Source organism: Hyposmocoma kahamanoa, unplaced genomic scaffold, assembly GCF_003589595.1.
Source record: "Hyposmocoma kahamanoa isolate Upper Pololo Valley unplaced genomic scaffold, ASM358959v1 87, whole genome shotgun sequence".
Classification (NCBI taxonomy): Eukaryota; Metazoa; Arthropoda; class Insecta; order Lepidoptera; family Cosmopterigidae; genus Hyposmocoma; species Hyposmocoma kahamanoa.
Genome location: NW_020654422.1, coordinates 10,788,082 through 10,813,811, shown reverse-complemented (window position 1 = coordinate 10,813,811; position 25,730 = coordinate 10,788,082). Strand labels below are relative to the sequence as shown.

The following is a 25,730-nucleotide window of genomic DNA, read 5'->3' as shown; positions in this document are numbered from 1 at the left end:
ATAAAATGGCTTTTTACAAAACATAATAAATGTCCCAAGTTTATTGTGCATGTAAAATTTTTGTTATCTGATATTTTTAGATGTGTATTTGAAAAAAATGTAGCAAATTCAAACGTGCAAGCATCCTCCGACGAACCCTACCCGCGCTCTTGCGTTGTGCGCAGAGTTATCACCATTATTTATTTTCTTTTTTTTTAATTTTTATTGAATTGATATTCAATTATTTTTTGGGTAATTACTCCACTAATTTGTTATATTTATTAATACAAAGATCGAACACTCAGAAAAAATCCTTCGATCCGGCCGGATTCGAACCGTCTTCTAGCTTACAGTGCCAGACGCTATACCATTTTTTCTGAGTGTTCGATCTTTGTATTAATAAATATAACAAACTAGTGGAGTATTTCACAAAAAATAATTGAATATCAAAGATACGACGCATGCACATAGAAAAATTCATGAGGTGTGCTGGTTCGTTCCGTGGCTTAGTCGGTATAGCGTCTGTCACAATAAACTAGAAGACGTCGGTTCGATTCCGGCCGGATCGAAGGAATTTTTTCTGAGTGTTCGATCTTTGTATTAATAAATATAGCAAACTAGTGGAGTAATTCTTTTTTTTATTCAATTAAAATGTGACGATTTTTTAAAAGACATGGAACAAAAGTTGTTGTTTATTATATTGGTAATATAGTCCTACGAGGTTGTTAGTATTTAATGCCTTGGCCACACAGAGACGGGAGCGGGAACGTTTCGGGTGCGAGAATTTTTGTAATGAACCCTGCCACATTGAAACCGGTGGCGGACTGGGCGCGGACTGGGCACGGTCCGGGACCGATCGCTATGACAAACAGGCGGACCAGGTGCGAGTTGGGCGCTTGGCAGGTGCGAGCAGTTGTATTTCACCGAGTTCAATGCAACCGCCGTGTGGTAGTACAACACAGAGTGTTAGCAGCGGAGCGTGATCCGGGAGCGGGGCTTTATTTTTATTTTTTTCATTTATTTGAATCAGGCAACTTATGACCCTTATAATATATAATAACTTAAGGACTAACATACATGATATAATATAAAAACGAAATATCTAATCTACACGAATTACATTTCCCGGCGATGTGTGGCGCAATCTGGTGTCAGGTAACCAACCGCGGAATCGCCGGTATACACCCTTCCGCCAAAACAGCACTAGCACCACAAACGAATTAAAATTCACGTTGTGGCGGGGACGCTGACAGCTCGACCCTCATGGTGTACTTGGCTTTTAGCCTGATGTACTCCACTATATCCTTGGGCGTCGTGGAGTAATGCAATCGCAACAGGTGCAGCAGCGTCGTGGGTATGACTGAACGCAGCAGAAAGCTCAATTCTGTCGGTCCTGAGCCACACAGGTTAGGCTGGTTGGTTCCGTCTTTCTCGTTTCCACCTTAGTAAAGCCGTTCTCGTCGCACCGGTCCGACTGCCTCTGTGGTTATGCAACTTCAGAAATAGGCACACAAGTTTTTTCCCCTCGACTTCAGGGAAGGGAAGCGACTTGAGCAGCCTGGTGACATCGACGTAGTCGAACGTGACGGGGGCAGTTTGTGCAGCTTCTTCGCCACGAATGTAGGCACGTCGTCCAGGTCGGTCCCCTACAAGAGTGATATTATATCCAGAACACTCTTCAAGCCTCCATCCCTTCGAGGAGATGGCATCTGCTCGACTTTGCCGAGGCTTCGAAACAGCAGTACTTTGCCACTGCAAATCTTATCCTCATTGGAGTTCGATTTGCAGATCTGCATAATGCTGACCATACCACCTATGGCGTGTTGGATAACCGCCATAAGGCTTATTTGGCTATGAGTTGTTGGGAACCTATTGTCAATTACGCGCCGCGGATTATGCGCCGCGCGAAACTCGAATTATAATAATAATTCTCACTGCGTAGTGGAGCACGTCTGTTTCCCAGCGCGCATCGCACTGCATTGACTTTGGCGGGCTAGGACGTTGTATTTTTTTACAACTTTTGAGTGTGTTTTTATTAAGTATCAATATGAATTCGACCGATTTTTCCTTTGCGTTGCTTCCGTAGCGCTAATAAAAAAAGAAATTTTTCTTGATCTTTATTCGACAGCGATAAAATCTGTGTAGTAAATGAAACGTGGCTGCTTTTTTTGTCACACTGGCCGCCTTAGCTTCGCTATTCCGCCACGAACTACGCTTGAGACGGCTGTGTGGTACGTCCCAGTATGCATTCGCTTTCCGCAGGTTTAACCCCGGACCGCTTTTCCCGCTGTACCGCCTCTGTGTGGCCTGAGCTTTATAAATAATCTTGTATAGATAGTTTTGGACTCTGTACAAAACGTCATGTGAACCATTTTGTATATCTTAACCACAGCGTACAACTCATAAGTTTTATTCATTGTATAACTCGTGACAAACATATTTGAAAAATTCTATTTATCTGTTTTGGTAAGTGTTTACTCGTAATGGCTCATATTTATTAGCTGATGACTTGCCTGTCTCTGTTAGCGGCTAATGAAAACGATCAATTGATCAACAGACTGCCGCTGTGCAGCCAGTGCCTAATCCAGTGCACGTGCAATGCCGTGCATTTCATACCAACTAATGAAAATTAGCCTTCTGTAACGGACAGTAATCAACCTACGTCTTAAAAAAGCCCAACATACAGCATGCACATGCAACATAATTATTATTTTAAGTATATTGATCAAAAGTTGACGCTGAATGTGCGACACGATTAAAAAATGGTGTAAGTATACCCTTTTCAATTCCACAATAATAATGATAATGAAGGAGACTATTACACATAAAAAGCAGCTTATACTATTACCATGTGACCTAAATATCGGTGTGTCGGGCATGTATATGGATCCTCATACTAACAAAACATAATATCTGTTTTTTGAGTTTGAAGTTTAGGAGTAAAAAAAACAATTGTAATGGTAAAGGTAAGTCGTGCAATAGAGAGTTAAAGCATATAAGACAAATAAGGTAACTCCCGCCCGCTCGACGCGTAAATACCTACACTTCGCACGGAGCGCAGAGTTGTCACATTATTATTTTAATTGTCCAGGTTGCAAACATAATTTGAAAAAAATATAGGTGTTCATCACAATACTTTCTTGCTTTGTTGAAATATTTTTGTTAAATGCAGTATATACATATTGATAATGTTATACAAGCATCGAGGATTAGCATCTCGATTAGGAGGATATGATTGTGAAATGTAAATAGAAACGAAATGCTGAACAATTATCGATTTGAGGCACTCTTGTTCAAACAACCACAAACACTACAATAACCACGTCTATTTGATGTCATTTTTAAACAAGCGAACGCTTCAATTCTGTAATTAATGGCGTGTGAAACGACACGCGCTATGCAATACGAATGCTCTGCGAAGTTATGCCAATGTGTGCGTCCGCACATGGCGCGCGACGGGCATGTACACATACAAGCAGCGCTGCTACGCTTATATGGAGCATCGAGTATATAACCAGAAATAGAGACGAAATGTCATTTAATTTGTTTGAAAACTATTCTGCCAAGTCATTACGGTGACAACTGCGCCCCGATTGGCCAGCCCGAATTCGAAACAATTGAGGGGTGTCGTCAATTGTTTCACTTCAAATAGACCAGTTTAACATGAGTTTAACTTGAGTTTTGCTGTAATGGACGAACATTGAAAAATTAGACATTTAATATTTTATTACCGATGAAATGTGCTTCTGTTTGTTTTGTAATTACATGTTTAGCTGTTTTTCCCACACCACCGAACGGAACAGGAATACAAGAGATCTTAGAATAATAACGCATAGAAACCTAGTCCGCACACGCTAAGTGAGGCAAATTAAAGCACGCCAAAAGGGCCTACACGAGCGGGCGGGCCTTCAGTGCTCAAGGTCAACTTGCACCGCGAACAGATCAAGAATTTTAGCTAAAAATGACGAAATGTGTGGTAAATGAGTGTAAAAATACGTCAGACAAACATAAAATAGATACTGACATCACATTCCACAAGGAAGTAACGCGTTTCAACTTGTATTTTTATATAAATATTCACTAAAACCGAAAATTAACCTACTACTAAAACTAGCCTACATGAATTTGATTTTTGCTTCACTTGTGACAGTTCGTTTGATATGAAACTATCATTCTATGCGTTATTATTCAAGTAAGAGATACTATCTTAGTACACACAGGTCTCTGCCTATTTCAGCTTTGTAATTTGTGGTTTCAGCACAAACGAGAGTTGATATTTAAAAGATATATAAGGCTCATTTGCCTGATGAGTTGCCATGGACGGAAGGCCCTTAATTTGGTCTCTTTTCTGGTTATATACTCGTTGGTATCGAGTTACCATATTTGTCTTATTACACCATAGTTAAAGGCAACATTTTCGAGCTAACCAATCGCAGTGATGTTACACTTATTTACATAGAACATTCATGTCCGATATGCTGATATTTGCATCAACCTCTACCGCGAAAATTAACTACATAGTTTTAGTGACTCGTGTACTTACCTAGAATAATACCTTTTGTTTCTACATCCATAATGGCAAGACATGGGTGTTTTTTTATTTATATGACATGAAACTGTTAATAGGAAGATATAGGAGTATTTACATTAAATGTGCAATTTTCTAGGATACAAGAGTCGAAGCGACAAGCGGACCAGCAGACGGATGATAGGTGGTCGGAAACCAAAGAGTGAGTGAATGAAAGCACTATTCGCGCTGCTCTATTAGTATCCTCACCGACTAGATCACCCATTCCGTTCAAATGCATCATGCTGATGCCATCATCAACGACCTTTGTATTATTATTTTGGTTTGTGTGATCGCTCCGTCCACCTAACACCAATAAATAATAAAAAAACTAAATTTTGTGAATTAAAAGTAAGGCTACCACAAATATTGAAACATTTTTACTTTTGTATTCGTGAGCTGTACACTGTTAATGAATTAGCATTAACTTAATATATGTTTTTATAGTATTTATGATAGCTCCTTTCCAATTATTAGATTTGGTTAAAAACTCAAAACTATAGTTTACAGAATTCCTCTCACGGACAGGCGCTACCTATGTACTACGTATGATGCATCATCGACATGACTTGGTAACAACGTTTGTTTTATATAGGACAAATTCTGGATTCGACAGATTTGTGATTCGGCACATTCGCTATTCGACAGACTCGGGGATAAGGGAAAAACTACAGTTGTGCACAAAATATCTGAATTTTACAACATAGGTTACATGAAAATTATCTACTTAGGAGACGCCTCCAAAACCTACGGAAAATTATACCCTATACTCCCATGACCAAGGGACGGTAACTTGCCATTCTCACATCACTTTTATCTTATAGTGCCATTTTCCTCCCCTTCAGTAAAATAGAAAACTCGTTGATAGCTTATCAATCAACTAACAGGCCACTTACTATGTTATTCTCGTTGAACCTGTACATCAAATTAATTCATTGTTTTGTTTATCAGTCACAATTATGGATTTATGAATATTAAATAGATACAGTACAAATATAATAAAATTAATATAAGATAAAATACAATTAAAGAAACGGACCTCGCTGGTCCCAGCAATGGTGAAATGAACTCAAACTTACTAAAGTATAGTACTCACGTCACAGTGAATAAAGAAAATCTTATTGTTAAAGAGGTCAGTCTTGTGTGCATGCCCGAGGAATCAAAAAATGCGGTTGATAGCTTAATAGACGAATGTAAAACTTTAGTCAGCGAAAGTTTCCAGTCAATTCCAAATATATTTTAAGATTTTATGGACTCTATCGACTACGATTTACCCGATGAAGAGTAACATTTGTGCAAAAATTTGTTATTTTACTTTTAAACATGTAATAAAAATAAGCAAAACCCTTATTATTTGTTTCTGTTCTATTTGTCTTTTCAATATGTAATTTAAAATGTATCGTATCTACTAGTAATAAAAGTATACCTACTATTTTAATTCACCTTTCCCTTTTATTTACAATTTTACTTATGCCGTATAGCTAATCTGTAGAATTCAAGTATCTGCCCAATCCATAAGTCTCAAATGGCGAATGTGCCGAATCACGTGTCTGTCGAATCCAGAATTTTTCCTGTACCGAACAAGGGGATAACATTATGTATTCACTGTCAACGTTTAAACTAATCCCTTTAATTCCTGATTGGACATTACAGACATAGTAAAAACAAATAGTGCAACTCCCGCCCGTTCGGCGCGTCAATGCCTGCCGTGTGGCAAGGCTATACTCGCTCGGAGTATGGGCTTGTCACACGAGGTTGTAAATATTACTTGAAAAAATTAAGGCGTTCATCTTTTTTTTTATAATATCAAGTGACAGGACGTGCGCCTCATGGTAGTATACACGCCTGTCCATAATATAAAATTTTTATCAGTTCGATCAGGCGTTACGATCGTACGCACGCGCACGCTTTCATATTGTGTATGCGTAATGAAAATGGCGACGCCAGAAATTGACAAATAAATTTTTTAAACAAAACATCTTTAAATATAAAGTCACTAACTAACTTTTGTCGCCTATCTATGTCACCTCTGCTGAAGCCGGACGGCACGCTGGCCTACATTGCAGAAGACAAGGCAAATCTTTTTGCCTCACTCTTTGCAAATAGTTCGCGTCTGGATCTAATTTTACCTCAGGCTGGCTGCACTATGGCGCCAATTCGCATACGCCAAAAAGAGGTACTTAGAACTCTGCGAAATCTAGACGTGAATAAAGCTAGCGGGCCAGAAGGAATTCCATCACTAGTCCTACGTAACTGTGCGCCTGATTTGTCTCCTGTTCTCACATGCCGACGCCTGTACCGCCTCTCACTTGAAACTGGTGTAGTTCCCAGGTCGTAGAAGCTTGCAAACGTGCAATCTGTGCCGAAAAAGGGAAGCAACTATAGACCTATCTCAGTCACTTTCATACTCTGCAAGAATATGGAACGTGTACTCAACAACCGTCTCTTGTCGTACCTTCATGGTTCATATGGTTAGCCGTTTGGATTTGACACTCAAGGCAGTCTCCGATTGGGGCGATGCCACTCTTGTCAAATTTAACGCTACTAAATGCAGGCGTGTCTATTCTCCACAAAATGGAGTGCCTTTGAGCTGACTCCGACTTTTCGTGATATATCCATACTGATAACCGACTGTCACCATCTACTTGGAATGGACCTGTCGTCCAATTTGTACTTCGGCAGATACGTTGAATCCATGACCAAACATGCAGCAAGAATCCTTGGGATCTTTTCCAGGGTGAGGCGTTACTTCACACCGGGACAAGCACCATGTCTTTCTACGTTAGTTTTGATTATAGTGACCCTCCCTACGTTCCCTTAGGGCATACGAGAAGGACACTATAACTTGTACGCCGCCGCACAGGTTATAGGGTTCTTCGAGAGGCTAGTGCGTCGGGTGAGCCGCCCCGGGTGCACGTACAATACCCTCCCTATTTTCCAGATAGGTACCGGAGCTGTAAGCACGCTCACTTCCCGTTGCGCATTGCACAACTAGCAGTTGCCACCGCTAAGCCGTCGACTCTGAGTCCACTACCAAATCTCCTCATTGGCGGCGGAGCTGTAAGCCACGCTCACTTCCCGACGCCGAAAAACGACGTCTCTCGAGTTCCCAATAACCCAAGCGACTGGAGGGACCGAAGGATATCTAGCTTATCCTCTACTAGCTCTCCGGGCTAGTGTCGGACATGCCAGTCGCAGTGTCCTGCAAGTCCATACCCAAGTCCGGATCCGCCAGAGACGCCCGCAAAGGCGTATCACTGGCGGAGGGCGTGGCCCGAACGCCCGCTGTACCCCGGTCTTGCCGTCAAGCCCGTAGTCTCTCCGGAAAACCGTATCTCTCGGGCTAGTAGATAGGGAAACACACACCGGGACTGTTGCTTCAGCTGTACCAAGCACTAATCCGGTCGTGCATGGAGTACTGCTGCCACCTATAGGATGGCTCTGCTACATACCAACTGGCCACCTTGGATTCAATTGACAACCGTGCCAAGAAGCTTATAGGTGACTCGGAATTAATGGATGCGAAGCTGCAGAGCCTTGAACACCGCCGTAAAGATGCCAGCTTATCGAAATTTTACAGGATATATCACGGAGAGTGTGCAATGGAATTACATTATTTAATTCCGCTTTCCCCTTTCCATCACCGGAGGACTAGGCGTAGACTTGGGTTCCACCTGTATGTTGTGGATATTCCAAAGATTCGCACGAAGCGTTACGGTTCCACATTTTTATGGCAAACGGCTATTCTCTGAATGAATGGGTATTCCCTGCCTACAAACTTGTTCCCTGAACGTTATAGCTTGGGCCTTTTCATGGCGAAAGTGAATAGGCATTCATCCATTGTCGACCTCATCGTCACTTTACATTAGGTGAGATGGAGGTCAAATGCGAACTTACATTTTATTAAAAAAATAAGTTTTATCTTAGAAAACTCATTTTCTGGCGTCGCCATTTTCACATACACAATACGGAAGCGTGCGCGTGCGGTCGGAGCGTAGACCGAACTGAACGGCGCGCCGATTGCATTTGTCGGCGGCGGCGGCGGCGGCGGCGCGCCGGCGCGGCGCTCATGTCTTGTGAGGAACCGACCCTCACATGGAGGTGTTTTTGTCCATAAAATTGACCATAGTTAACGCCCTTAAAATTTTTGCACTACACTCACATGGGCGTGTTTTGGTCGATAAAATTTACCATAGTTAAGGCCCTTAAAATTGTTGCACTACATGCCCGGACACATTGTATAATGAATGGCGCATACGCACATCTCGCTGTGCAACTCGAGTGCACAGCGAAATTATGCGAACGTGTTCGTCCGTACACAGCGCGCGGCGGGCGTGCGCACACAAATACAAGCCGCACTACGTTACTAAGGAGTTACAGTACTTATTATACTATGCTGCCGATAAACAGTCACCGCTATTACCAGGCTTTTAGGGAGCACGACAAAATGCTAATTTTATGGAATAAGACAACCGGCTCACTTCAAACTTGTCATCATCGTAAGCTGTATGCATGTACTAACGAAGCCAATAAGACTGAAATTATCACCAGTCTCGCCTATCTATGAGAGGCATATATATGCACAGAACAAGACGAAACTCATACCAATGACGTCACAATCGTGTTGTTCGCGATCGGATAGCTTGCGCGAAGTTTGGCTTGGCACTTCGGGGAGCAAGTTCACCGGCTTCTGCGGGGTCAGGACTTTATTCTCTGGTGAGCCGTTCATCTGTTGAAAAATATTTTGTGTATAAATAATTATAACACACCAGTGGAGTAATTTCATAAAAAAACTATTGAATATCAATTCAATGCAAATTTAAAAAATTTGTGCATTGTTTTGGAAGCTGTGCCGCCCGACAATATAATCAAAGTTATTTTCATGGGTTGGTAGAAGTACCATCCGTACTTTGGTGTAAGTGGGCAAATGCAGTATGAACTACGTAACATAAATTTGTAAAATCATGCTATGTAGGCATAACCAATGAATTTTCTGACAATAAAAGGAAGGGTTTCTAAAATTTAAATAAGCAAATGTAATGGGTATTACCTGGGGTGTACTTGGAGATTCACTGTTACCAGACTGTGGAGGCGACTTGTTCTCGTGGCCATCTGTTATAGCTGGCACATGCTGAAACAGTTCAATTGTCGTTTACATAACTACTTGCTGAAAGCAGAGCTGTCTTTAGCCAAGTGATATTTTGGATATGGTGGCTTTAACAAAAATTGTTTTATGAATTAGATATTCCGAATAAATCCAATGAATTACTTTAACCCAACCAAACTCTAAAGGTGGTTATCCACTAGCGAGGCGAGACAAGACGAGACGAGAATCGAAATCTCGCCGGACTATTTCCACCAAAACTTGCCATTAATAGCGCTGCGATTGTGGATAGTGAAGAGTCAATGCTGTTCAGTTCATCTAGCGATAAATACGCGGCTGAAGTAACATGTTCCGTAAATTATTATTATTAAATATGTTAACGGAAGAAGAATCAGATGAAACTGTCTTTTTTTAAATCTCAGACCGTATGGACCTCACATTCTCGCGATTGATATTAATAACGATCGCGAGCTCGCACGTGACCGTCCGGGCACTCGCGAGATCGCGCGAGAAATCGTGTTTCCGTTGTATAATACTCTATGTAGGCAGCAATACGGTTCAATATTACATCAACAAATATTTCAATTCTCGCCTTGCCCATCCTAGTCAAACTACACCATTTCCACCGAAGTTGATATTTTTTAGTCTAGCCGCCTCGCCGGTGGAAAATCACCTTAAGAGTTGTGTTACAAGTTGAAAAATTCGTTGGTTTCCGAGGATTAAGGGGCATCGTGGCCAATAATACATAAAGATGGTACTGTTTGAAAGGAATACCCACCACACTACACAGTTATCGTTCTAACAAAAAAAGCAATGGTCTGAAAATGGATAATTAGTAGCAAAATTATGAAATGCTTCGAAAGAGAGCCCACATAGCGTAGCAATAGAACTATGACCACTTCATAAATTTTTTGATACAATAAAAGATAACGTAAGAACGCTTCAGTACCGCCCAAATTAAACACATGTTATTGAATGCATATTGAATGAAACATAGTTTATCTTCAAAGTTACATGATTTAATATGAACGATCCGATTAATGATTTTTAGACAATCCAGACATAGCCACACTGCATACAGTGTTACCTGGTATATAGAATCCAGTGCATTTCCCAAGAACATTAGCGTGGACCCTCTTTCACCCATTTGGCGGAGAAAGAGCTACGGACAATCGGCAAATGTTACTTACTCAAGAAAGCCAAATTAACAATAAAAATAAATAACCCTACTATTCCCCAATGAACATTAGGAACTAATGGATGTTATGTATACATGCTCAAGTAAATAAAAAAGGAAAAAATGAAACATTAACGCCAACACCAACAAAGTTATAGTAATGCCAACAAAAATAACATTTTTTTGTGGAATCCCTTGTTCCAAGCTCAAAAAATCCATAGCCAGTAGAAATACCAAGTAAATTTCTTCAAAACCTACGAAACAAGTGCGATTGTCATACTTACCTCAAAGTTAGTGACCAGTTACCCAGTTCATCATGCAACGAGTCAAAGAAAAAAGAAGCAATATATACTTTAAATACTGTAGATACCGGTGAGGGTTGCGAACGAGGCGTCTTCTGGCGATAGTGAGGACTATGCTCATCCACAAGACCATCTGTACTCTTGAGGAGTCCGGAGACCAACGCCGCTTCTCGGTGGAAATCTGGGTGTTTCGTATTAATGTATGCCAGCTCGATCGCTACAAGGTTCTCCACCTGGTAACATTTTTAAATTTAAAAATGAAAACTATAATAAGATTCATCTGGAAACTGAAGAGTTCTAATGCAAATGTTAATGCTCAAGCATTTTCTTGCATTCCGAGATGACTTATGCCGTACAACCTATACAAAAACGTGTATCAGTTCAAAGAGTTCTAATTCCAGCTTTGATGGCATGACGATTTGATTAGATAAGGATTGAATATATATATATGTAGATGTAGCATTGATGGCAAGCCTTGGAAAAAGTTTGTATAAAGCAGAATGGTAATACACACTGAAGATAATGTTATTTCACAACAGGACACACCAAAGAATGTAATTATTGATATTTCGAATTAAAATCCTATGTGAAGATGGGGAAGTTTCGAATATTGTAGCAGTACTACCATTGAGTTCGTAGCGGGCAGGCGCGTGCGCAGCAATTGCGTGACCACGTCCACTATGCGCTGGTGCAGCCGCGGGAAGCGCAGCATCTCCTGCTGCACCTCCGTGCCACAGTGCTGAACTATCCGCTGCATTTCCTCGTGCACCTGCAGCAACACATAATATTTAATTATGCCTCTATGCGAACTGCCTCCGTGGCCGAACGGTTACCATACCGGACTGCCACGCAGAGGTCCCCGGGTTCGATTCCCGGGCCGGGAGAAATATTTGTATGGCCTACATTTATTTCTCTCGTGAGTTTGGGTGTAATTTGTGGTTGTCTATGTGTGTGTCCATGGCACCCGCGACACAGGGTTTCCCTAGTGTGGGGCTATGTTGAGTGTGTGCGTTATTATTATTATTAAAATTATAAATAATAATTGTGTTCGTACATGACAGCTAGAAAAAGCTAATTGGCACATTGTGTGGATATGATTTTAGCGTAACACTGATGTGCTTACCAATTCGACGCAACGAAGTGAGGGGTCCTCGAGGCGTCTAATCTGACGCTTGACGAGCAGCTCAAACGACACCTCCGGCACGAACAGCGCCGGCCGAGGCCCCGTGGCGTTACGGATGGCCGTCAGGATATCCATGCGGGTAAGTCCTGCAAACATTTACTAGTAAATAACACAACGGTATTCAATAATGTAAGAGGTACGACGTAGCGACAGACATCGAATATACGTAGGTAGACAGGCATTAGTCAAGGTCTATCAGGCTGACCAAATTATACAATGTAAAGTAACTTCTATCAGGCCTCTAACCATGTAACCTGAAGCCAGTCTCAAATTCAGAATGAAGTATCAAATACTATTCATTCTCATTCCATGAAGCCCAGTAAAACTGCAGAATTTGTAGAGAGTTTTAAAAACTGATAAAACTTGACACTCATAAGATTTCACAGCAAACTTTAAATTGCCTTTCGAGTTACGCAATTCGGCCCGTCTGGTCCCTATAATACGTTCACTATGACATCCAGTAACAGAACGAATAAGTCGTGGGTCCTGGTGTATAATAGTTTCGGTGCCACTTAGGGCGTCAATTCGAAAGACAAAAGTTAACAAAACCCATGCGTCTTAGTAATTTCACTCAACAAGCACCCTCACCATACAAAACCGGGACGCAGTAATGCTCAGCGCTCACATTTGTTAGCTTAATGGTAAAAATGTAAAATACGTGAGAAAATTGTATAAATAAAACTAATTTATTAAGGCATTTCATTCCGTAGTTTAATTGTGAAAGAATGAATATAAGTAACTCAATTGATTTTTATAAGATACAGTTTGTGTATCGAGTGTTGGTGGTGGCACCTGGTTTCGATCAATCAGTGACTTCGACCAATCAAATCGCCATTTTAACTGGCCTATGATTGGTAAATTCACAGAGAATTGACCAATCATAGGCCAGTTAAAATGGCGATGGTAAAGTGGGGCGAGTTTTCTGAGACTCCGTCTATGTTGCGACGCAAAAGTGTACACTTGTGTAAAAAAAAGTAAAGTGGTACGTAGACGTTTAAAAATACAAGAGTTTTTGTTTTACATCACCCTGCTAGAAAACGTGTTTAACAAATCACTGCTTGAGGGCAGAAATAGTTATAATGGTAGTGCTTCCATGGACAAACTGTTTCACAAGAAGCTTTACTAAAACTATGTTTACCAGTGTGTATGTTTACTCAAGGACTTTTTGCTCCAATGGCCACATCTCTATCAGCTTTTATTTTGCGGAGAGGCCTTCCCCGTAGTACACTGAGATATTCTGATGATAAACTTACCTACAAGCGGATGTATAGAGTCTAGAGTGCGTCCAAAGGTTTCATGGAATATGTAGCATATTCTGGCGCCTCCACATAATTCAGTGGTTTCAATGTTACGCGCGGTTCCCTCGATTGTGGAACAGTAGGCGCTGGCAAACTTCGTGATGATTTGCAAGAGCGTTTGTGACTTGTCTGAGACATCTTCTCCATAGGAATTGAGCAGAGATTGGAATTGAGATATCATCACGTTCACGCGCACCTAGAAACGTAAAAAGCAATGTTTATCTTTTTGTGGGCGAAAATAAACTTTTATTTCTGTATTTATAATTAGATGCAAACCTCATGTTTCATAGTTTCAAGGGCTTTTTTATTAGAGCACTCTTGTAGGTAATTGGAGATTCAGTTTGTGCTATGTATCAATAAAAAACGCTGAATGAATGAAATTGAAATCAGTTTCGTTCTTATTACGAAAAGCGAACCGAAACTGAAACCGTTTAAATTTCAAAAATATTTGCAAGTTATTTACCTTAAGTTCAGGCAAGCAATCCCTAATATGGTGCATGAGAAGTCTATTAAGTGTTTTGGCTAAGTATGGCGTGCCGTTCCGAGTTGCGATTGTCGGATACTTCCTTTGTAGATATGTCGCCTCGTCCTTAAGTGCATCCTGGATATAAGAAGCATTATTAAATTTCCTTTTTTTACTATTAAAGTATAATAGTAAAAAAAGGAAATTTAATAAATTTGTGTGACAATGCTACAAAGAGGGTATTTCATAATACAAGAGCTAGTTGAAAGCGGTCCTATATAGATATTTACTATAGACTGTCTATATGACAATAAGTGAAAGTAAAAACTGTACTTATTAAAGTTTTAATATTGTACAGTAACATCAATTAAAGCAAAAGCAAAGTAAACCCAAGTTCAGAGCATCTGCCACTTTCGTTATAAGTAAAAAAGGCACAGAAGATTTAATTTTAGTTCAGCCGTCCATTTCGACGTCCCCTTATTTTGGTGGTGCTACAAATACATACTAAGTTTAAAGACTAGTCTACTGGTTTTTCTTCCTGATATCAAAAGAGACATGTACTCAACTAAAATTTTCTTAAGTTTGTTTGTCCGAATCGATACCAATATCTGAACAAAAAGTCACTAAACTTGATCAATATGTTAACATTGAATTGTTCGATTTTTGTATTCAATATCTATTCCACTACATTGAGTTTGAGTGAAATTAAAAAGAAATGATAAAACAATGTCGAGATACCTTACCGTAATAGACTTCCTATCGATAATATCTTGTTGCGATCTGTTTACTACGCCAATGATGCCAAGTTTTACCGGAATCACACGGCCACACAGGATGTCTATCGCATCAGTTCCTAAAAAACATGTTTTTTTTGAGTAGTAACATTATTATGTATGCATTGTATTTATGTAATTAATATCTATATTTACTATAGTTTGCTTCAACTGATTCCCAAAAAAGGAAAATATCGACCATAGACTGATTAGTGATGGCGAATTGCTTGGATCAACAATTTTTATGTTGCTATTTCGCTACTCTATCGTGTCAAACCAAAACTAGCAAGACAGTAAAGTGTTTTGTAATTTCACTAGATTTTTTTTCCAATGGTAATAGCTTATTTTGCAAAGTACTATTATAATGGGTGGATATAATTCCTTGATATCACATGAACAAAGTTAGGAATATATTTTTATGTTATTATCCTATTTGCAGTTTTTTCTTAAAATGCTGTAAAATGCTAATACAGTGTATTGGTTTGACACGGTAATACTGACTACTAACAAGAAATATGTGATTCGATACGAAGTTATGATATTTTGAAGGTTATTAGAAAATCTGTACGCCATGTGCGAGGTCAGCAGTTTGACCGTTGTGAAAATAAGTGGTAGGAGTACATAAAAAAAATTTCATGGATTATGAAAAGTCAAGTTTGCTTCAAAGTTTAGATCTATTAAAGACAGTAAAGTAAGTAAGTTAAAGGCAATTCTTTCTTACGGTTGATAGTTATGCTGTTATAAGCATACTACATCAATATAATTAATAATGTTTAATTTATGATGTCACAATAGCAGTGCTGTGACTATTAAAAAAATGTGAATATCTAAAAAAATGTTACATAATATACTCCCGGATGCATGATTCGAGCCACCTTGCATTTGTATTGTTATAGGACTTGAATAAACATATTATTGTCATTGAAGAAAAATTTTCGAAATCATTTACAAATTCAAATTTTCAACAAGGACACATGAAAATTACGTTTATACGTTGTATACCAGTTTCAAAATAACATAACAGTTTTTAAGCAAAACATTTTTAAACTTAGTACAGTACAGAAAATGCAAAGTGGCTCGAATTATGTGTCCCGGAGTGTATTAATAATACATAAATAAAACATCCAATAGTGCATAAGTTTAATTTATTGAGTCGCTTAATCGATTGTTGCTATTCAAAATAAGGGTTGATAAATCAGATGGTTACATTTCTTAAATTTTTCGTAACTTTTAACCTAGTCCTAGTTATGTAAATAACTTTTGTTTTCATGGCAATTTGAGTAACTTTTGAGAACGACGAGATTTTTCTTCAATTCAACTGTATTTGTTGTTGTAAATTGTAAGTAGTTTACGAACGCACCAAAATTAGACAATAAAGGAACTTAGTGATGATGCAAACAAAATGAAATCAATTAATTACTGGCGTACCTACTTTTTTTATTGTTGTTTAGGATTTAAGCGTATATAAATGTAAGTATACCTTTTACATCAATATTTGAATTGAAACTTTGTTAATGCAGTTAGTTGTAAAAAGTGTGTTAGCTTGCGAATAAAAATGGTGTACATAAAGTACACCAGTAAAGTAGTACAAGTATTATGAACTACTAGACATTTATCTTACACAACTAACCGTAATACTATCCATACTGACCTTACACTTGGACAAGAAATTACAGCTACTATGTTAAAACGTTATTCAAGTGAATATTGTTGAAAACAGGAGTGAAATCAAGTTCAAACCTTGGAAATATACACAAAATTTATTTATTCCATTTATTGAGTGATTGCTTGGGAATTTTAACCAAACCCATTTGTTTTCCATTTTTGGAAAATTACATTATTACAGACTTGATGAGATTTAAGTCCGAATCTACTCTCAAAAAAGTGAAGATTCCCACATTGTAAGCCTTTGGACAAATGACATCATGTTTATTTGCAAACTGTACACAATGATTGGAGATTACAACAAATCGGATGTAACGAATGCGTTTCCTTTATCAGGCAAAAGAGGATAATAATTGAGTTCGAAATAAAGCGATTATCATGAGTCCGGAACGCAATAAGTGAATTTTTCAATTTAAATAACTTCGAACGCATACCCGGAAGCGTAAAATTGAAATACTTTTTCCTGTATATATTTACATTCAACACCAAATTAACTAGATACACGGGTCATTTCCATCATAATATACATAGTCCTAAATATAGATGTATAAAAAATTGTTTATAGGGATGAATGAAAAAATTGTGATGCTGATTGTTAGTAGTCTACTTTCATTATTAACGACACTTACCAGCATCCATGAGATCAAGTTTAGTGACGACGGCGAGCGTCCTACGCCCGTCAGGGTCGACTTCTTTGGCCATCTTAATAGCCTCACTAGTTGCCATGTCCGTGTTAGCCGCTGTTACAGCTAAGATTATTGAATTGGGGTTGGCAATGTACTTGATGATCAGGTTCCGAATTTGGTTCTCAATGTCTTCGGGCTGATCACCTATTGGCACCTACAACAGTCGCGAGTCGTGACTAAGCTGTCATTTCAGATCAACTACATAAATACAACAAAGATACAGCTGAAATATGTATCACAGCATAATGGGTCCTCCACAACCAGACGTCAACAAGTAAACATTTGTAGGGATAAATGCTCAGTAAAAGTTTGCAATAAGGCGACTCGTGAAGCAACGAAATAAAAGACTTCATGAAAAGTGTTAAATGAGGCTCACATCTGAATACAGGTCACACAAAAGCTGGAATGAATTTTGTAGTACACAATGGCACAAATGCCAGAAAATATTGTAATTAAGGTGTTCTAAAAGGAAGAAAATTGCATAACGTAAGAAATTTGTGATAGTTCCGTTACCTTGGTAATACCTGGCAGATCGACAAGCGTCAAATTGACGACTTTGGTTGAGTATATCTTCAAGCTTATGGGTTCCGGGCAAATGCCCTTATTGCTGCCAGCCATGCGATCTGTCTCCCGCTCGATCTCCTGCCGGATCTCCTCGAAGTTTGTATAGATCTTCTCTTTCGTATGGAGAAACTTGCCCCATTCTTCTAGGTTTACTGTACCTGGAGCAAAGCAATTGGAGAAGGAAATTAGGATTAACGGTTTCTACTAAAAAATAAATAAATAATATTTATTGTTTTCCTCTTTGTTACATATGGCTCATTTCTTTCTGTGTTACACTTAAGCAATGTAGGTATATTAAGTTATTCAGTAAGTAAATTTAATATTAACAAAACTACTATTTTACATTTTAATATCCACTAACATTTGACAGAGCAAGGAGAAATCTATTAAATGGGAGAGCTTAATCCAGTACATTTTAGTCTATAACATCTTTGTGAAGTTTAGTTCATACATTATTTGTTATCACGATTGTGTTAGTTAGAGGTTACATGCCGCTAGTGACATGAAGAAGTTTGATTAACTTTCGTGTACCCGCGCATTGGTCTATCAGACCGACGATTATCGTTTGCCTTGTTTTTTAAACGGAAATCATACTGCATGGTTCGTGGCTAACTTCAACCCTGTGAAGTGCAAACAGTCGTACAATACATCACATGTGTGCGTACATGATCGTTCTCTAAGGCCGAGGCGAGTATGTGTCAGTTTGTCATGTGATGTTACACATTCCCGTTAACATCAAACTTAATTTTATGACGATATCATCGTGCTAAAATCGCGCTATCACTTACGGTCTCACTCACCGTGTGTGAGTACATGTTGTACAACATTTGACGCGGGTATACGAAGGTTAAAAATATAGCACATTACCGAATACCTTTCTTTACAGATGTGCTTTGCGCTGTCTTCCAAAAACTTTCTTCTATGTAAAAGTGTAAAGCACATATTAAACACTTCCAATTCTATGTTAAAACTCATCAATTGAATAAACTTGTACATTTTTTGTAGAAATAATTTAACAACGTAAAACGATATATGGACCAATACAAAACAATGGACGCGAACAAGAGGCGATATCAATTCAATAAGCAATACAAACCTGTTGCTAATATTGATTGAGAAAGTTGAGCTATTGGGTTCCAGGACGTTGTTTTTGTGCTGTGATCTAATAAATAAATTAAAATAGTAAAAATATATAACTATGTAATTTACCTATAACGTAAATGGAGGAGAACTGATAAACTGAAATAATATAGAATTATTATTTTTAAATTTAAGGAATGCTTTTAGAATAGAGAAATAAAGAAGCAGAGGAAGACGAAAACGAAGTTGTTTAGATCAGATAAAGAAAAAGTTAATGTCATGTCGTATCAGGAACTCAAAGTCAGGGCGCTGATGAGCGCGGAGATGGTGGGGCGACTACTCCACCTAGCTCTTAAATAAAAAGAACATCATGGCAAAATTTTGCACGTTAAAAACGACACCGTCACTAGACGAAGATTTTTCAAATTTAGACATAACTTCAAAATCTTTGAAGTTGATTGAAGTGACGGTATTGCGATTTTCAGTGAAGTCGATACTCTACGCCATAGCGAAACTAGCTTTGGCACGACCCGTTAGTGCATACGCGCCTTGTGATCCTTCGTAAATATCCTTCGGAGTTCCTCAGGGTTCCGTACTGTCTGCAACTCTCTTTCTGCTGCATATCAATGATATGTTAATTCCAGGTACCTTTGCGTATGCTGATGACAGCACAGTTGTAGATAGGTACTTGACCAATGCAAGGGTCAGTGGAGAGGAAATCCAGTCTTGTCGAGAGTCCATGGTTAGCCGTTTAGATTTGACACTCCAGGCAGTCTCCGATTGGGGCAATGCCAATCTTGTCAAATTTAACGCTACCAAAACGCAGGCGTGTCTATTCTCCACAAAACGGAGTCCCTTTGAGCTGACTCCGACTTTTCGTGATATATCCATACCGATAGCCGATTGTCTCCAGCTACTTGGAATGGACCTGTCGTCCAATTTGAACTTCGGCAGATACATTGAATCCACGGCCAAAAATGCAGCAAGGAAGCTTGGGATCCTTTCCAGGGTGAGGCGGTACTTTACACCGGGACAGTTGCTCCAGCTGTACCAAGCACAAGTCCGATCGTGCATGGAGTACTGCTGCCACCTTTGGGATGGCTCTGCGACATATCAACTGGCCACTTTGGATTCAATTGACAACCGTGCCAAGAGGCTTATAGGTGACTCGGAATTAGTGGAGGCGAAGCTGCAGAGCCTTGAACACCGCCGTAAAGTTGCCTGCTTATCGGTATTTTACAGGATATATCACGGAGAGTGTGCGATGGAATTACATGATTTAATTCCGCCTTCCCCTTTCCATCACCGGGGGACTAGGCGTAGGCTTGGGTTCCACCCCTATGTTGTGGATATTCCAAAGATTCGCACGAAGCGTTACGCTTCCACATTTATATGGCGAACGGCTATGGAGTGGAATTCCCTGCCTGCTGACTTGTTCCCTGAACGTTATAACTTGGACCTTTTCAAGGCGAGAGTGAATAGGCATTATTTAGGTGTGCATGCTCCATCGTCGACCTCATCGTCACTTTCCATCAGGTGAGATGGAGGTCAAATGCGCACCTATATTTTATAAAAAAAAAAAAAAAAAAAAAAAAATAGAACGCCAGCATAAAATGAACAACAATGACATTTATTTTGATAAATAAATAGGAGTGGCGCGACGGATACGTTCAATATGCATCGATAACTGGCATTATTACAAACAATACGTGATCGCTTCATGTGACTGGTTTCAAGATATTATAATCAAAGTTGTACTGGTAGGTACTGTAAGATCTTAGGTGAATAAACAAATAGTGCTGACTGCAAACATATACGAATTTATAAGAATTATGAGACGACACCATTATTTTATCACTATCATCATTTATACCTGTGTAAGATATAAGACGCAAAAAATGTTAATGACAAAAAGTAGATGGCTTCTAATTTAGTTAAGGTTTAACCCCAATTTTAAGTACATCAACCAACCAAATAAGGGAGTGTACTTAATAATAACAGGCAAAACATTCAAGTTTAAGGTCATAGGATTATGTCAAGCAGAATACCGATATTACAATCAATAATAAGCCTATTGATCTATTAACACAATAAGAATGCATTATTATCATGCCTTTGAAATGGTACACGCACCGATCGCGTGTTAAGGACAAAAACTTAAAACGTAATTCTTGCAGTCAATGTTGCAACAACACAATGACCTATAGGAATACCCTTAGGTTCCTTGTATCTGTAATCTTTATTGAGCTTGACACTTATTTCTCCAAAAAAAAGCAAATTCACTTAGCAATGGATGTCTCTAATTAGCTAGAATTTTAAGTGCGCAGTAAGTCAATGTGCGCAAGGCTAAAATAATACCATATAAAAATTGATCGCCTTTTTGAAGGTCTAGAAGCTCCATCAAAATAGTAAAAATAATAGTATTAAACTGGTTCCCTTGTGTTCCTTCATCCTATACAATACATCCAACACAATAGCAGATCAAGTTCCTATGAGCTTGGTTAATCATAACAGAAAATAAGAGAAACACATACACCTGAAATGTACATTCCTTTCCTGAAAGTGTAATATATTTAAGTTCTTAGTCATGCTATACAACTATTACTACCTTGTTGACTTCTATGAGATAAAAATGAACATAAAATTAATTGTGGACAATAGTGGACATGCATAGTGAGTTCATACAAATATATTTTTTGTAAATTTACAATAATATTAGAAAAAACACAATACATATTTAACCTTAAAAGCTGAGAAAAAGTTGGATGGGTGTTAGTTACTGCTGAAACAAAACAGATTTGAACACAATTTGTTGGATAGATCATTTTTGACTTAGATTAGCAAATCTTAACCCTGAGAAAAAACAAATGCAGAAGCACATATAACTATCAGCCCGTTGCACCAAGTACCAAGTACCACATATAACTAACATCAAAGGCATACAAATGTAGTAGTTTATTGTATGATCTAATAAGAATTTCTTATTGCAATAATTAAACTCCCCCATTTGAGCCTTTTTCCTTCTAACAATTCAATAGTTTACTATTTAATTAATATTGGTTCACCATTTTAATGTTAAACCACAACAAATTTATGTCAAGCAAATAAACTATGATTTGTAAAAAAAGTAGGTTAATGATTCTAAGTATGTAGATGAGTAGGTGAATTTGATATAGACAAAGGAGTTAGTTCTTTGGTTAAAATGATAACGCAACACATCAAATTTTTATAGTATAGTTTACTAAGTTTGGTTTATATTTATCTTGTTCATATTTGCAGATGAATTAAGAACCAATAAGGACTTTAGAAAACAGTAGTATAGATATACATTTTAATTAAATTCATTAAACTTCTAAAAATAAGTGAATAATTGATAAGAGAATCAATAATGTTTCTTACATAATGCTGATCAATCAGATATGGACTGAACCTTCTTTTCATAATGCAAACATTAAGAAATCAGTCATTAATCATAAATTCATTTACATCAAAACTGAAATAATGAAAGGACATCCCTAGTGGACAAGAGTCAATAATTTACAGTATTCTGCAAAAATTTTATGACAAAAATTTATGTAAAGGAAGTGGTGCCAATTTTAACATTATAATAAAGTGCAGATCAATTATACTTTTATGATTTATATTGTGACAGATGCAGAGACTTTGTAACCAAATATTTTTCCATTACAAATAAATTGATTATTACAAACCTTCTTCAGCCGAGCGATGTTCTTTACTGTCTTTAGGACTATATACCAGCTGTAGGACAAGAGGTCTCCGAGTGACAATACCTGGGCCTCGCGGCAAGAATGATCGCCCAACTAGACTTTCAATCACTGAACTTTTACCTGAACTCTGTTGGTATAAATGGAGACATATCATAAATTGGTAAACAAATATTTTTTATTTCGATTTTGATTATAACTTTATATCAGTAAAAATCTGTCATATGTGAAGTTTCCACATTAAAACAGCATTGTGGACTGTGAGCAGTATTCAGCAATAAGATAGATAGACCTGTCAAAGTACAATAGGCAAATGTATATACAATGAACATGGTAGCCAAGTAGTTATCAGTATGGGCACTTGATAAGGAGATCATTTGTTTAATTCCCTGCAAAATATTTATATTAATATTTAGAAACGAAAGGTTCTAGATTGTTTCTCGAGTGAGTTTTTCAGGGTAGTACCCCAAAGATAATTTGGTAACTCTGGTACTGAAAGTACTTTATAAAATTTCCTAGTTTGAGACCACACATAACTGGTGCATTGGCGTACTATTATTATTTCATCACCAACCCATTTATACATCCCACTGCTGGGCAAGGATCTCCTCTCATGTGAGGGTTTAAGTTACCATGGCTTATAATTTACTACCAATTATTCATAATATGTGCTAATATATTAGCTTATTGCATAGCAGTTATTAAATAAACCAGATAAATCCAGTATGAATAGAAAACTATACAATTTTATATCAATTACAAAAATTTGCTACGGGAAGTTACTTCTGCCTGGCAGTCAATGACATGGTAGTCCATTTACCCCACGCCGATGGAATGGGGACAAAGAACCCAATCTTGACATCTTTACATAACCAATTATTGGGGAACTGGAACTGCGATTCATCGTTCAACCCCCCAAAAGGCATATACACTTTTTTAATCAATACATAACAACAAAAACATATCTACCTGAGTTCCTAAAACTATTATTTGAGGTAATTGAATGGCATCAGCTCCAACAGTATTAAAAACGTCTTGTAACTTATTGATAACTGGTATAAGTGCTTCCATAATTACAGACAGTATCTAACGAACACAGAAAACAGTATCCAAAGGCCTCACAACAGTATAAAGTTTATGATAAGATAATTTTCGTGAAATTTTCTTCAAATTATCAAAATAGACAAACCAACCGGTAAAAGTCGGCCATATTGATTTGTATTTTGTTCATCGACTTCATCGGCCCACAGCGTTGCCAATGCGAATTATTCAAAATCCCCAAAAATCAAGGTTAGAATCCTTAAATTTAGGGAGAGCAAAATTCATATTCCTCACAAATTCCCCACATTTAATAGTATTTATTCATCCTCAGTATTTGTTATATTCTTCCCTAGGATATATATATATATATATATATATTTACTATCCGACTGGATACCGAATAGTAGAATAACATCTAGCCGGACACCGGATATTTAAGCCTGCGAAAAATTCATAATCAGTACGCTAAATAAATTGATTTATTGATTAAAAATAATAGTAATAGAATATACAGCAACTAAAGGATCATTGACAATCTGTTTATTACTTATAACTGAAAGAACTCATTTATCAATCAATCATTGTGATGCTCGCTGTAAGCCGTTCGCTACATGTTTGCGACAGTGTCCTGCTATCCGGCCTAGGTGCTCGACGGATACCCGGTATCTAGCCAAATCACTATTCATTTCATGTCTATTAAACACTTTTTTATATAATACCAAATGACGGGACGAACAAGTCGTGCGCCTGGTGGTAAGCGACACGCCTATCCATAACAGTTGCAGTGCGATGTTGAAAAAAATATCCATATCATTTATAAATAAATAAAATAAACAAATAGCATTTTTATCAGTAATCATCAAACTAGCATGCAACAGCAATCGAAAGATTAAAAAAATTATAAAATCTTAGAAACGCCGCATTTACCCCCACATAACGCTAATCGTTACTAAATCCCCATTTAAGTTGGAATTTCGCTTAATTTGGGGAATTCCTCACAAGTTGGCAACACCGTCAGTCGCGGTCGTACTCACTAGTGATGGCATACGCGTGTTTAACAGAGCATGGAAAAAAATAAAGGAAGTGTATATCTAGTTTGTAGCATACGTCATTGATTGCATGGACATCTTGAGAATCGATGAGTTTTACACATCACACCCCATTTAAGTTGGAATTTCGCTTAATTTGGGGAATTCCCCACAAGTTGGCAACACCGTCAGTCGCGGTCGTACTCACTAGTGATGGCATACGCGTGTTTAACAGAGAATGGAAAAAAATAAAGGAAGTGTATATCTAATTTGTAACATACGTCATTGATTGCATGGACATCTTGAGAATCGATAATGATTTTTACACATCACACCCGCAGTTAAAAACTTACGTTACGGTTATTTAACGAGTGAGTACGAAAATCGATGGATAAGCCGCGGCGGACCAGTACCTAAGTCTCCCAGGTCACCCGACCGTATACTATGTTTTTTTGTGAAATAAATGAAGTTAAACAGCCTCTGTATTTCAACAAAGCTCAAAGATTTGACGAAATAAAATACTATTGGTGCATTTGATGCTTTAAAAAGTGACCGTGTAATGCTTCGAAAATTACAAATAAATGAAGGGCAAGCAATAACCACAGCAATTAGCATATCCTATCGGAAATCGAATCCGGGACCTCTTTACCAGCGCCCAGTCAATAAACTCGCGCTCATACTCCACCAACTTGTTTTTATAATATCAAGAGACGGGACGAACAAGTCGTTCGCCTGATGATAAGCTACACACGCCTGTCCATAACAGTTGCAGTGCCACTCAGAGCTTTAAATTGCAAAGATCTGAGGGGTACTGGCACTGCGTCCATCACCCTGAGACAAGGGTGTTTATAAATCCTCGGATGTCAATATTATTCACAATTTCTCGGAAAATTTGAGACGTCAACTCATTTATTTCAACAGACTTATTTATTTGTCAGGTATTTAAAAAAAACGAACATGTATTTTTTATTTCTATTATACAGTATCGTCCTTTAAAAATAGTCCGTGGTATTTGTTATCATTCTGTAAATGTATAATGCTAAAAAGAAGGCTGTCTAAAGGTCGAAGGGGCTTAAACTACGAAAAAACGCAAGT

The 25,730-nt window shown here is 38.1% G+C and overlaps 1 protein-coding gene across 8 annotated transcripts in view; it reads right to left on the bottom strand.

The window, feature by feature from the left end:
• The window catches only part of LOC113235056 (dynamin-1-like protein), a 25,654-nt gene extending 1,861 nt beyond the window's left edge, over positions 1–23,793 (bottom strand). The window contains exons 1-15 of one of the 8 annotated variants that reach the window (XM_026470598.1): positions 23,536–23,792; positions 22,552–22,696; positions 18,858–18,923; positions 17,711–17,919; positions 17,141–17,351; positions 14,817–14,926; positions 14,074–14,211; positions 13,566–13,806; positions 12,253–12,398; positions 11,755–11,898; positions 11,180–11,362; positions 10,738–10,812; positions 9,597–9,677; positions 9,152–9,275; positions 4,523–4,543 (exon numbers count right to left, since the gene is read on the bottom strand). In XM_026470598.1, coding sequence (XP_026326383.1) covers positions 4,523–4,543; positions 9,152–9,275; positions 9,597–9,677; positions 10,738–10,812; positions 11,180–11,362; positions 11,755–11,898; positions 12,253–12,398; positions 13,566–13,806; positions 14,074–14,211; positions 14,817–14,926; positions 17,141–17,351; positions 17,711–17,919; positions 18,858–18,923; positions 22,552–22,696; positions 23,536–23,637 — 1,996 coding nt within the window. In that variant the 5' untranslated portion in view covers positions 23,638–23,792. Of the gene's footprint in view, positions 1–4,522; positions 4,544–4,569; positions 4,853–9,151; positions 9,276–9,596; positions 9,678–10,737; positions 10,813–11,179; positions 11,363–11,754; positions 11,899–12,252; positions 12,399–13,565; positions 13,807–14,073; positions 14,212–14,816; positions 14,927–17,140; positions 17,352–17,710; positions 17,920–18,857; positions 18,924–22,551; positions 22,697–23,535 lie in introns of those variants that run through there. The other 7 variants (XM_026470600.1, XM_026470603.1, XM_026470602.1 and 4 more) reach the window with 7 other exon arrangements.
• Positions 23,794–25,730: the final 1,937 nt, after the last annotated feature.